The sequence below is a fragment of the Mauremys mutica genome, chromosome 5 (assembly GCF_020497125.1).
Source record: "Mauremys mutica isolate MM-2020 ecotype Southern chromosome 5, ASM2049712v1, whole genome shotgun sequence".
Taxonomy (NCBI): domain Eukaryota; kingdom Metazoa; phylum Chordata; order Testudines; family Geoemydidae; genus Mauremys; species Mauremys mutica.
Window position 1 is genome coordinate 12,048,083 of NC_059076.1, and position 14,062 is coordinate 12,062,144.

The 14,062-nt window shown below is 41.8% G+C and overlaps 1 protein-coding gene across 1 annotated transcript in view; it reads right to left on the minus strand.

Moving 5' to 3' along the window:
* Positions 1 to 13,693, minus strand: part of UBA6 (ubiquitin like modifier activating enzyme 6) — a 55,900-nt gene extending 42,207 nt beyond the window's left edge. The window contains exons 1-9 of the mRNA XM_045018640.1: positions 13,558 to 13,693; positions 12,424 to 12,537; positions 8,218 to 8,280; positions 5,482 to 5,576; positions 4,362 to 4,390; positions 3,034 to 3,128; positions 2,344 to 2,455; positions 1,291 to 1,371; positions 110 to 232 (exon numbers count right to left, since the gene is read on the minus strand). Coding sequence (XP_044874575.1) covers positions 110 to 232; positions 1,291 to 1,371; positions 2,344 to 2,455; positions 3,034 to 3,128; positions 4,362 to 4,390; positions 5,482 to 5,576; positions 8,218 to 8,258 — 576 coding nt within the window. The 5' untranslated portion in view covers positions 8,259 to 8,280; positions 12,424 to 12,537; positions 13,558 to 13,693. The remainder of the gene's footprint in view (positions 1 to 109; positions 233 to 1,290; positions 1,372 to 2,343; positions 2,456 to 3,033; positions 3,129 to 4,361; positions 4,391 to 5,481; positions 5,577 to 8,217; positions 8,281 to 12,423; positions 12,538 to 13,557) is intronic.
* Between the last annotated feature and the right edge of the window lie 369 nt (positions 13,694 to 14,062).

A 14,062-nucleotide genomic window follows, 5' to 3' on the forward strand; every position in this document is an offset into this window, starting at 1 on the left:
CTGATCAGATGCAGCATCCAAAATTTACCATGTTACAGACAGACGACATCAAGTTAAGTGTAGATCTTAAAACAAATCAAATCATGGCAGTATGATTACTAGCTCTTACTTGTGTTATGTTTGAAATGAAGATTTCTTTTGGTTCCTCTCCTGTAGTATCCAGCACTTCAAATTCATCACCAAAGTCACAAAACAAATGTGACCATATTCCATACACATCTGCACTGATAAACTATAAAAGAAGGGAAAACTATGAACATTCTTAATGGTGCACAAAACAGAAGTGTTCTTGTCACTTAAGGATACTATCCAATGATGTTAATTTAGGTGCAAATTCCCTGTGTACTGTATAGAATCCAGCAAACACTGTGCCAAAAGACAGAATTTAGCTCTACATCAATCTTTCTAAATGAACACATACCGCTGGAACCAGAGATGGCATCAGCACACAACAAAACTAATGAAAAAAGATGATGTTTTCCATCTCTTGTATTTCGTCTCAGCTCATTCATTCTGGATCAGATTCACCATAGAATCATAGAATCTCAGGGTTGGAAGGGACCTCAGGAGGTCATCTAGTCCAACCCCCTGCTCAAAGCAGGACCAACCCCAACTAAATCATCCCAGCCAGGGCTTTGTCAAGCCTGACCTTAAAAACCTCTAAGGAAGGAGATTCCACCACCTCCCTAGGTAACCCATTCCAGTGCTTCACCACCCTCCTAGTGAAAAAGTTTTTCCTAATATCCAACCTAAACCTCCTCCACTGCAACTTGAGACCATTACTCCTTGTTCTGTCATCTGGTACCAGTGAGAACAGTCTAGATCCATCTATTTCACTTTAAACACTTGTACTCCTTTTCTAGCAGCTCTCGCCATCGAGCTGTGGAGTGTACCCAGAAAGAGATAATACAGCTACAAGTTCTTCTACCTCCCACTTGAGCATCTATCCAAAAATCCAGGAGCAGGGCAAGGAACGGTACCATTAAAAGTAACATCTCCAGGGCACCCAGAGTATGCCAGCAAAAGGGGATTGTGGAAGGCAATGTGCTGTGACCAGGGCTTTGGCGCTGTGCTCCGGCTCCGCTCCAGCTCCAGGCAAAAACCCGCAGCTCCAGTGCTCCGGAGCTGCTCTGCGCTTCAGCTCTGGGCTCTGCTTCAAAGCCCTGGCTGTGAAGGTAGCATTCCCCTCTTCACACTTCTGAGTAAAGAGGAGGATGAAGGAAGAATCCTCCATACATGGATCAACACAGGATGATCTGGACCAATAAGCTCACCACAGTTTAGCATTACCTTAATAGGGGGGTGTTGAGCATGGCAAAAATCATTAATCTTCTTCTGCAGTGATAGCCTCGTTTCAGTCAATATGACACACTGTTGACAAAAAGGTACAAGAAATAATGTCTAGGTGTTGTTTAAAGCCAGTAAGAAAAAGAGATGCACCTTTCCTTTTAGAGTGCAGGTGTAAGAAAGCCTCTATTGTGCAGATTTAACCATCACAATTTGAACAGATGTGCTTCTGTTCTATTAACACAGTCTTACAAAAGTGTCTGCAGACAAATAGTGACAGCAAAGATGAGAATTCACTCCTCCTGCACAGTCAAATAACCCCTCCTGCAAGTAGTGAGGTTCAAAGCCTAACTCAGGCTATTTAAATGCTTGTATTAGTCACAAGGAATATCTGTGTTAAAGGAAAAAAAGACAAATTCAAGTAAACCATGTTAATCCAATATTTAAGGTTAAAGGGATAAAATTAGGAAATGCAAACAATATTGGCTTAATTTTTATTTTATTTTATTTAAAGAAAATGTGCACTGTCTCATATGTTCTAATGCAAATGACTCACCAACACTTGAAGTGTGTACAAATGTCCAAGCTGCAAACTCACACCAACATGTTTTTAAAAATTTAGGATTTTGTTGCCACTACATCATTAATCTGATCACATTGCATATATGTAGCATTTTCCATTCCTGTGTTTTTCAGGATAAATATGAACCTCAGTTATATCACAGCTTGTTATAAAGTGTACAATACAGACAGGTCAGCTCTAGAGTAGAAACTGTAATCTTTGCCATTCTCTGTCTTTGAATTTAAATTGTGAAACAATCTGACATTTAACTATGCACTGACAGCTTTAATTTCAATGTCAGGAACATGTTCTTTCAGTCTTGCAAAATTATTGTTAAAATTTTTACCAGCCCAGGCACAATACCTATTCATCTTCTTTTTAACATGATGAAAAAACTAGTTTGAGGGTTTTGTTTCACTTCAGACAAAAAGAAGAAACTACTTACTCTGGTCAGGTAGAATGTTGCACAGCTACTTTAAATAAATACTACATACCTGATACTTTTTTAGAAAGGAGACGTCTGTGGTTTCATCAAGTGGTGCAGTCGATGATAAAACATGGACGTATGGGTTGAGCTCTGCGATGTGAGGAAGTGTGGCCTCAGCTCTGAAACAACAGCATTCTGGTTTTCAATGGCATCCTCCAATCAATTCCCAGAACGTTTATTTCTTTACAGTCTTCTTTTACGATAAACACTTACTGCAAATGACTACTCACGCGTCCTCACATTTAAAATAATTTACCACATGTGCTGTGATAACTCTGGCTCCATCAACCAGATAGTAAGATTTAGAGTCTGACTGCTAACACTTTTTAATATTTGCTTTGGAAGAGTGAAAGACTACAAATAAGGTGTTTATTGGCTTTCTTCAGCCAACCTTGGAAAGATGGAAAAGAAATGCATTTCTGTTCTTTCATTATCTACAAGGAAACAATCACTGTTTACATGCTGCTAGCTATGGGAAGTCAAGATGCGCAGAGCAAACAGGACTCAATCCCACTTCAGAATGCTCTCCCTTTATACCTGGGCACTGTGCTCAAAGGCAATGACTCCAATAGAACAAGATGTAATGCACACTAAACATACAACATAAAATATATGTCATAGGCAGTGAAAAACGAACATTCTTGTTACACACAAGTGACAGTAGATAGCTCAAAAACATCTAAATAACTGTACTGACCTGTTCCTTAGATTTATAACATCATCTTCACAGATGAAGAAGTTGGTCCCCAAATCCCATGTCTTGCACTGCTTGGTATCATGAACTGTAAGAGCCTTCAAAGACGTTCAGGAGGGGAGTGTTAAAACCGACAAATCATGGAACATCAATTGAAAGAAATTCACATAGTCACGATATACTCCTGCCTAGGTATCATGTTCAATACGGAGATTCTGAAGAACTAATACTACAGTAAAACTAAGTGAGCTAAATAGAAGTGCTAGATGTACTGCTTTAATTAAAAACATTAGACTCCACACCGTTTCCTACTGCCCTTGAACAAATAATTCAATCAGAGAATATGTCTACATTTCAATGTTTTGCTCAGTATATAACATGGCAACAACGACACTTGTTTAAGGTATGAAACTTGATTATTCATAGCCACTAACTGTAATTGGTAAAAAATACGTAAAAGCTGTCACTGCAATATTTTTTCACCAAAAATGGAAGATTCCCTCCCACCCTCAGAAATGATCTACGGTGCTGCTAGCCGCGACTAGAAGCCACTGGACTCAGCAGAGCCCAGTTGCGCACAGAAGACACTTCCGGGGGGAGGGAAAGGGAGCTGGAGAGTTCCTGGCGGCTGCAGTTTCCAGCATGCTCTGAGAGAAGGAGAGGGTGGTGCGCAGGAAACTCCCTGCAAGCCTGGGACCCAACATCAGGCTGTTTCTCCCTCTTGATCCTGGGGGAGGGGGGGGAGGGGGAAGGACAGGTGTCTGGGCAAGGGGAGGCCCCACAGCTGGGCTCTGGCAGGGGAGGGGATGTGAGTGTCTGGTCCCCTGGCCAGACTCTGGGGGAGGAAGGGGGCAGAGAAACAGGAACTGGGTTGTCAAAGAGGTTTCTTGAACTCTGTACTTCTGGGGTAATTTTTGTGTGTGTCCGTACTGTTACAAACATACTTGACAGGCAGTTTGAAATAAATTACCAACATAATTGAAATTGGCGTGATTATGTAATGTTATTTTGACAAATAAAATTTGCAGAATTTTAAAATAGTGTGTGCAGAATTTTTAATTTTCTGGCACAGAATGCCCCCAAGAGTATGTATTTCAGAATTCTTTTTCAAAAGGGCCCTTCTTTGAGACTACGACTAAGGAGACAGTCAGAATGTACTTCTGGAACAAGTATAGCCTGTCTTATCAGCACTGTGTGATAAAACTATAGATTCCTCAATCATTTGATCTCTGAACAAGAACATTCCCAGTCACTGCAAAAATGAAAATGTTACTTAACTAAAAGGAAATTTATACCAATTCCTTTTACAACAACAAAAAAAATTTACATACCTTTATTCCAGCTAGAACTATGTTCTTAGCTGAAAGAAAAAAAAACATTTACAGGATTGAACGTAAAGCTCTTAGTCAGCAGTTCTCAAACTGTGGGTCACGACCCAATTTTAATGGGGTTGCCAGGGCCAGCATTAGACTTGCTGGGACGCAGGGCTGAAGCTGAAGCCTGAGCTCTCCCCTCACCCGGGGTGGTAGGGCTCAGGCTCTGGTCCCCTCTCCCTCCATACCTCACCCCCGGGGTCATGTAGTAATTTTGTTATCAGAAGGGGGTTGTGGTGCAACGAAGTTTGAAAACCCCTGCTCTGAGTGATTGAAAAGTTACCTGCCAGTAGTGAAATCACTCATTCCTTCTATTTACATAACAATTTAACAGCTTGCAGCAGTCACATATTTTGCTGAATAACTTTTAAAAAAAAAAAGTCAATTCAGCTCCTTAGTGGAAATCCAGAGAACGCAAGAGGAGCTTTTTATCCCTCACTTGTGAGCTGCATTTATTTTCTGGCAACCCTCTATCCAACAAGCATCATTACAGGAACTCTAATCGAAGAAAGGGCTATCATTACCATTTCAAGAGACCATGCACCCAATTCTGGGATCAGATAAAACTCCCAATAAAGTCAGTAGAAGGGACCACATGCCGGATAAAAGTTGACAGGGCACAGGAGCACTCCGCTGACATGCCCCTTCCCATCCAAAGCAGAGGTACCAGGTCAGAGGTCCCCTATGCCAGGGGAATTCTCAGATGACCAGTTAGGGCCAAATTCTAACAACTTTGCCCCACTCAGAGTGAGAATATGGCCTGTAGTTTCAGATTATTTAATTGTACAAATTCACAGATTAAGGCCAGAAGGGACCATTATGATCTAGTCTGACCTACCGCATAACACAGGCCAAAGAATGTCACTCAATTTCTGCAACAATTTAACAGCATAAATAGCCTTACAAATGTATTTCAAAATGCTTTACATCATCTAGCTACAAAAATATTTCTATATTACATATTGTGGTTCTGCTCTATGTTCTCATAAGTTGTACATTTATTCACTCAATGCACACTAAATTTAATTTTTTTAAACATACCTTTAATAATGTATATATAAATGCTACCTAAACTTACCAATCTCCACACCAAGCCCACCCACACCACTCAGGAACACATTGGACTGGGCCATCTTCTGCATTGCTGTGTCTCCAAGAACATATCTCTGCCGACTACAAGCAAGAAACAAAACAACACACAAATAGAACTCCCTCCAAAATAAGTACACACTATTTCAAGAATTTGCAGGTATTTTCACTCGCAAATTACCAGCCCTGCAAATTCAGCCTGGGTTCTGATAGCCAAGCCAGCTTCTTTCCATCTCTCACACTGCCACCAGCGATAAAAGCTCTGCAGACCAAATTATGCCATCAGTAAAACAGATACAACCCCATTAGTCATTCGAAGATTTGCACATATGTAACTAAGGACAATCTAAAAACAGTGGGACTGCAGAGTAGTTTAAGGACACACAAGATTCTGCAAGCCAAAGAATTAGTAATGATGCATGAATTGAAAAAAGTTCTCCTGAGTTTCAGAGGCCAAGGCAAGTGTGTGGGGTGGGAGTTAGAAAACATTTTTAGTTGCAAACTCAGCATAATTGATATGGAAATCTGAGCAATAAAAAAAAAAATTCATGCTGTTCTACCCTAAAATCTGACATTGTGGGGTCTGTATTCATTGTAATGTAGTTCAAGACTTCTCTCTTCAGGATACATCAGGGCATACTTGGAACTACATCTCTCGCAGGCACAAGCATGCTCAGAACCGGGAATTTTCCTGACCAAATCCCAGTTCAAAGTAGCTCACTTACATCCAACTGCTGAACTTTTAGTGATCTTCAGCTCTCTAACGTTTCCAACCATCTGGTTTCAACTCAGTATATCCAATTATTTAAACCATTCTGAATTTCATTTACTGTATCAAGAGCAGTGACTTATTTTGTAAATGATTAAACGAGAGAGAAATTAGGTTTGTTTGATATGCTTCCATGAATATCAGTACTACAGCAATTGGTCTACCCAAAGATTTGTCGGGTACTTTTTTGGGGGGCAGGGTGAAGAGGAGGGAGAAGTCCTGGGGCACAGAGGATGAGCAGGAGAGCACAAGAAAGGCAAATATGTAAGTGTATACAATGTGCAAAAATACCATACCACTAAAATGTAAGGGAATTCAGTATGTTTAGAGTATCACATCTGGTGCATGAAACATCATTAACTGAGAACGTGTATCTTTCCAACACAGACACTTCTCTCCCTACTTCACCATCTTCAGGGCTATGGTGTTCCAATATAGACAGGTCCTGTTATTGTCATAATGTAGGAGTCATTATGGGGAGGGATAGCTCAGTGGTTTGAGCATTGGCCTGCTAAACCCAGGGTTGAGAGTTCAATCCTTGAGGGGGCCACTTAGGGATCTGGGGCAAAATCAGTACTTGGTCCTGCTAGTGAAGGCAGGGGGCTGGACTCAATGACCCTTTGGGGTCCCTTCCAGTTCTATGAGATACGTATATCTCAATATATTATTTATTACTACTTATGGGTTACAAATTGCAAATGGAAGTCAGAGTTCAATTCTGCCATTTGATGACAAAATTTGACTTTTAGCACTTCCATCAAATATTGCGAAAGACAATAATAAAATGTATAATAACAAGATATTAAAATCTACCAACTGTTTAGTTAAAACACATTTGTCATGCACAAACATGAAGTAGAAGGATTTTAATTTTATAGTATATGTGATGGAGCTGAATCCACCCTTCTAACATATCAAATTCAAACATGTTGCTTTGTCTCCCTCTGTAATAGAATTATAGTAGTCTCATCCCAAGGAAGAAAGAAATGGAACAGCTGAGGTTTTTTGGGGACAGCAAAATTCAATGAGCCCATTAGCAAACCATCTTATTAAGATGTCTCAGGAAGCTTTGGATGAAAGGATCACAAGGATTTAGGGTGCACTGAACGCCCAGCCTGTTCCAAGGGAGCACATTTCTACTGGAAGAATGATGAAAAAACTCCATGAGCTGAAGCAGCCAGCGTGGGCAGGGAGTTTCAAGTTTATCACACCCTGAACTAGTCAGCGGTTCCCAAGCAGGGTTCAGCACAGTGATTGACTGGGTAAGTTAGAAAAGAGAAGTGTAGTACAGACAGGGTTGGAGGGGGAAGAAATAAAGAGACAGAAATTATGTTTTGGAAGACACAGAATGGAATGTGGAAAAGGCCAGAAGAAAGATAAGGAATGGAGGGAGAGAGAAGGAGAAGAGGAAATAAATAGAAAACAACTGGAGAAAAGATACACAATAGTCTATTTTAGGAAAGAAATAGTGAATGTGGATTCACATCAGGAAGGAAGAGAAAATATAAAAAACATAAGGGGTGTAATTATGTATGGCTGACCATACAGTAATTTGACAAATAATATTAAATAATTTTCACTAGTATTGTTCAGATAATTTGGCATTTACTCTGCAATATCTGACCAGTTCTTTAGCTGGACAAAATGGTACCAGTAAAATTAATTAAGTATACAAAAAATAATCTGCCATTCAGCTAGCCCAATAGCAAGTTACAAGTTTTGAAAGACTGTATTAAATAGAAAGTGGAGTCACAATGTTTCTTGTGTGTACTGTATTTTGAAATGTTTTATTCCTTTAAACTGTAGTGGACACAGCAGCAGGGCTATTTTCACTCTGGCTAATAGGCAGCAAATACATTTTTCAAATCCGGGTATTAATGCTACAGCAAAGTGTATCTACTTGCAGTAATATCAAAGATATACCTTACAGCGATATATCAGGTATGACATTCTTACCTGTATAAAGCATCATCGATCTCCATAGAGTCTGTTGCCATGATGGAATATAATTTGTTTGTGCTGGGGGGGAAAAAAAGGATGACAAAATGAACAGAGCATGCTTACAAATGAAGCAACTTTATAAATACCTACTATTGTTTTCTTAGTCACATCAGAAACAAATTAGGTATAGATGAAATACAAAAAACAATACTGATTTAAAGGGCAAACAAGATAATAATGGTTCCTTCCAGCTTTTAAAAAAAATAATCTATGAACGGATGCAGTGTTATATACCCAAAAGTTGAAACACACAAGAGTTAAGAAACCAAAAGTTAAGGATCTCAGTGCTGTTTTAAGTCTGTCCTCTTATATGAGACAAAATCCCTACTTTAAGTGCAAAACTCAACCCTAACTATGGAGCTGAAACTGACATCTTCATAATGCAGAATTACATGTTAACTTACTTAGTGCAACATGTCCAAGTTATGCCAGATGAGAGACATAACTTTGAATTTCCTGGCTTCGAGCATGTAAAATTTCACTATATATTAATAGCTTTACATTTTTATTTTTATTAAAATAGGTTTAATGGATTTGAAGAATAAGAAAGAATAATTGGAAGGAATTATCTGAACCACTCATTTACATTGCTGGGAAACAGATACTGTACCACTTAATGAAGGCCAATACACAGCAGAAGTAAAAAAAAAACAAAACCCAAAATATTAGGCTGTGTAAAGAATGGAATAGGAAATACTGAAAATTGAATGCCTTTACATAAATTCAAGTTTATGACAGGGATTTATTTTTTAAATATCACATTTAACCACAAGGTAAAGGCCAAGAACTTGGTAGGATTCAAAAAGGATTAGACATTTTTATGAATATAAACATGTAGTTACATTAGATAGAACAAAAATACATTGGATTCAGGGCATAAATTCACCACTAAGAGATGAATTTAAGAAGAAACTTCCCCTCTGGGCAGATTATTCCATAACTGTCCAGTTTGGGAATCAGGGCATGTTCCTATGAAAGACCTGGTGGTGGTTCCTAGAAGAGACAGGATACTTAACTAGATAGACCACTGGTATGATCCAAAATGGCAATTCCTATAGTTGTCGTTAGATGACACATTCAATTCAAATTTCCTAAGCTCTGGGAGTGATTAAAGTGTACTGCACTTAAGAGTGCAAGATGTGAATATCGTGATACGGGGTCCAACAGAAAGGCTACAAGCCCTGTCTAGCAACACATTGAAGGTAGAGGCCCAGAAGGTCTGAACAGTTTTCCCGATGAGAATTCAAATGCTGCAGAAATAGCTTCATTTTAAAGAAATGCCTTTCACAGTTGTTAGGTTCAAAGGTTAAATTTTTACTTGTTTCAAAGGTTAAATTTTTACTTGTTCGACTCATCAAATGCACCCTAACATGACATCTAACAAAAGTAAATCAAACAAAACCATATACTCTGTCTTATACCTCCTGTTAAAAAAGAAAAAGATTGTTCAAAACACAAACCAACTACTCCAAACCCCCCAAGCAAACAGCTGAGAATACATGAGCATCACACTATACTTTAAAGGTAAACAGAACTTTTATTTTCTCCATCACCACATTTATTTGCAACATCCAGACATTTCTTGATTCATGCTTTTTATTTTTCTAATATACTTTAATGCTATTTTATCTGGCATTTAGTTCAGTGGTCAGTAACATTTAAGATGTATACCTCACCTCTGATACTGTAAAGTAGATATCATCTAAGAATAAAGCAAATAAGAAGATTCTAGGCCAAGCCTTTTTTTATATTTGTTTTTCAAAAAATTGTTAGACTTTTCAAATGAAAAAACGTTTCTCCTCTCACCCCAGCAAAATAAAATCCAGTATCCCAGAAAATAATAGCCTGATCAATTCAAACTTTCCAAAACAATGTCTCCCATAGCCAGCTACAACTCATGTCACATTTCAGGCAGAATGAATTTTTACTGAAAGTTAAGAAATTGCAGAGGTAAAAAATATGCTTATAGTGGAAAATGAGCTACAACACTTTAACAACACTTTACCAATTAAAGTGTTTCCACAGTTTATGTACACTGTGCTCCACAGTTTATGTATACAGGGACCGTTTTCACGCAACCTTATACGTGAGCCAGCAGGTATCAACCCTTAAGGACAAGATGTCATATATATCCATATTGTCCTCCTTTACAGAAAGCCCAGCTGCTTGTACTGTAGTGGTATGCTGCTGCTAGTGGCTGACTCACCTCCCTGTCACTCACCATTCAACTGAGAAGGTACTACCACCTGTAAATTCCCAGTCTTGTGTGAATAGTAAGCTTGAATTAGACATGAGAACCTTCTCCTCATATATCCAGGCTTGGAAGGATTCGATTTTTATCAGTAAATGGAGGTGAACATCAATTTAACCATATACACACACAAACCAGCCAAAAAATATTTCCACCTATAGTAATCAAAGTTTACAGATAGGCAAAGTAAGAAAATGCCGCTTGAGAACTTACTAGAGTTCGATTTAAGGATATTTACTTCATATATTTTGACACGTGATGCTGACAATGTGTTTTAACAGTTATAAAGCTTTAATTTTTTGAATCTCAACATCTATTGCTAAAGTAAGTATAGTCTGACTCCCCATGATTTTCTGCAACTACAAACATTTAAATCAATAAAGCTTAAAAAAAAACAATTTTGCACAACTGTGAAAGTTTAAATTGATAATCGAAAAAATGCTTAAAAATAAACACTGATATTTTCCATCAAAATTATAAAAAGATAAAAATCATATTCTGCCATTGTTCCTTCACTGTACATATAAATTCCAGATTTCCCTCCAGTGTCTTTTGTACAGCCAGGCAAAAACACTGCTGCCAGTAAACCCATTATATTTAGCAGAAGATACATCTCTTATTCAATAAGAAACCTTAAGGATACTGTTGTTCTTAAACTGGCTTTCAAGCAAACCGAGAAATATTTTCCTGTAACTAAATCCTGTCTTCATTTGAATGTCTTTCAAAGGACAAATAAGTTTACGGGACAGTTGGACCAAGATTACTTTCTGCAAGCCTCCCAAAGATGTGCATATTTGGTGTTTTGTTGTTTGGCTGGTAGTGAAGACATACCCTGAGTGACTTGCCCAAGGCCAATCATGAATTGAAGCGGAACAGAAACTGGACCCAGGTCTCCCCAGAACCAATCTGGTGATAATCAAAAGACTATCCTTCCTCCCTGTTGATAGAGGACTTCAGGGCTATCAGACTATTTCTCCAGCATAAATTCATATTTAAAAGAGGAGGATGTGACAGAAATAACATACTGTCTTCAGAACATCCATAATGCTCAACAAACTTGTGGCTAATTATTAAGCAGTACTGATGCTTTGCTGAGAGAAGTTCAGCTCTGACTTTTGCAATCCTGAAAGTTGGCAGAGTGACACCTCTAGAGGCTAGGGTCATCTAATCCATAGAGTATTTATTATTTATACAGAACTATAAATGCACATGGCACTTGTCACAAATGCTCTGCCTCTGGTATGTTTCCCGCTCACACTGCACCAATGGGCTTTTTCTACACTGGGAATATCTCCCTCAGTTATTACAGCACAAGAGAACTCCACCAGCGCTAACAGTAGAAGCAATAACACATACTGACTTCTAGGTTTATCACCATCATACCATCTAGACTAGACATACTAGAGGTATAGCTGGTCGGTCGGTCGGCTGGCCTGCCTGACTGATAAAAACACCTGCAGCTAGTCTACACTAGTGCCCCCACCATTGCTAGCATCAGTGCTACGCACCAGCAATGACACCATTTCACAAAATCTACAGCCAAGACACAGCCCATTTGCCTTAACCCATTCTAGATCACATCCAGGGCAGGATGGTAATTCAGTCTCTATGTCTAATATCTGATCATTTTGTTGAGACCACCAAGGGTGCCAGTCAGCTCCAGTTACATGATTTTTGCTGTCCTACACAACTGAAATGTGTGCCCCATTAAGCTCACAATCTCACACCCCAACAGCACCCTATTTGCTTAATGTTTAAAAGACTTCTGCAAGTATCCACTCTAACTTCAAGGCAGAGACAATTATGCTGTTATCTGCTATATGAACATATGTGCTACAAATTAGATTGAAATCCTAATCATTTGGTAGGAAAAATATGTAAGATTTGTGGTATGAAACTGTGGCACTTACTCAAAAGGGAGAGCACACAAAAATTCTGGTATTTGGTTAGTTCGGATATTTTGGGAGGTCAGCAGGATCTGTTTCTGCCACTTCTGGTTGCTGGAAGAGTTCAGAAGGGCTTCACTGCAGCAAGAAATAGAAGGAGAGGAAGGATGAAGGGGAAAGTGGTTTGTATGAATACGAAACACCTCAGAGATGACCAATGACTGTAATGCACACACCTGTAAGGACAGTAAAACACTTGGTAAGATTTCTGCTACCACTGGCGGAGTGGGATTTAAGAGCACCAGTGCTGGGTTGGGGGGGAAGGGGAGGGAAATATAGGAATCGAAAAGGGAGAAAGGGCTAGAACAGTTGTGATATTTTATATGGAAAATAAATGATCCCACATGTCCAATATGGAAAAACTGAGACCTAAATAAGTGCTTCATACAATCATATCCCTCCCTATATCCCCCATACTCATATTCCTATAACCCCGACCATCCACCAGCACCCATTCATTCTTATACCTCTCAGCTCATACCTCCCCCCTCTACCCGCCAGAATCCACCCCCCACACCAACCCCAACACTCACCCCCCCAAGACTCCTCACACACTCCAGCCACAAGTCCCTCTGCCCGACACACCCCTTCTTACACCCTCCAGAACCTCCATCCCGCACCCCCACCCCACTCCTTGGTCACGGGGGGGGGGGGCAATGTCAGGCATGTCCCCCATGGGGCCACAACTGCACCTCTCAGAACATATCCACCCCCACCCCACCTACCCCCACTCGCCCACAACCTCCACACCACCCCCCAACCCCTCACTCCACACCCACCCTACCCCTACTACCGCCACCCCCACCCCATCTACCCCCACAACCCTCCCCCCACTCCACACCACCACGCCACCTCTCCCTACTACCCCCACGCCACACACGCACCCCATCTCCCTCCCCCCACTCCACACCTACCCCTACTACTCCCACCCCCCTGCACCGGGCCCTGCCCCACGCCACTTCCCCCAGCGCGGCGGGGGGACGATACGGATACAGCTGCGACCGGACCGAACCGGGCCTCGCCTCGCCCCCCGGCGCGGCGGCGCCCACTGCCCGCAGCTCCCCGCCAACGGGGCCCGCGGCCCGGCCCGGTTCTCACCGCGTGGCGGGTTTCAGCGGCTGCGAGGCCCGGGCGCCGCCAACAGCCCCGGGAGGTGAAGAAGCTGCAGCCGGGCCGGTGCCTGAGCCTGCGCTTCCCCGCCTGCGCGGCAGAGGGGCCGGGCTCCCGCCGCCGCCAATCCCCGCCGCCCCGGCCCGGCACCTCGCCCCGCCCCGGCCTGGCGCCCGGACCCTGTTCCCGGCGCTGCGCAGCCGATCCCAGCCCTGCACAACGACCCGGGCGCTGCCCCCTGCACCCGGTCCTGCCCCCAGCCCTGCACAATGACCCGGGCCCTGCCCCCAGCCCAGCCCAGAGCCCCGGGCGCTGCCCCCTGCACCCGGTCCTGCCCCCAGCCCTGCACAACGACCCGGGCCCTGCCCCCTGCCCAGCCCAGAGCCCCGGGCGCTGCCCCCTGCCCCGGGTCCTGCCCCCAGCCCTGCACAACGACCCGGGCCCTGCCCCCAGCCCAGCCCAGAGCCCCGGGCGCTGCCCCCTGCCCCGGGTC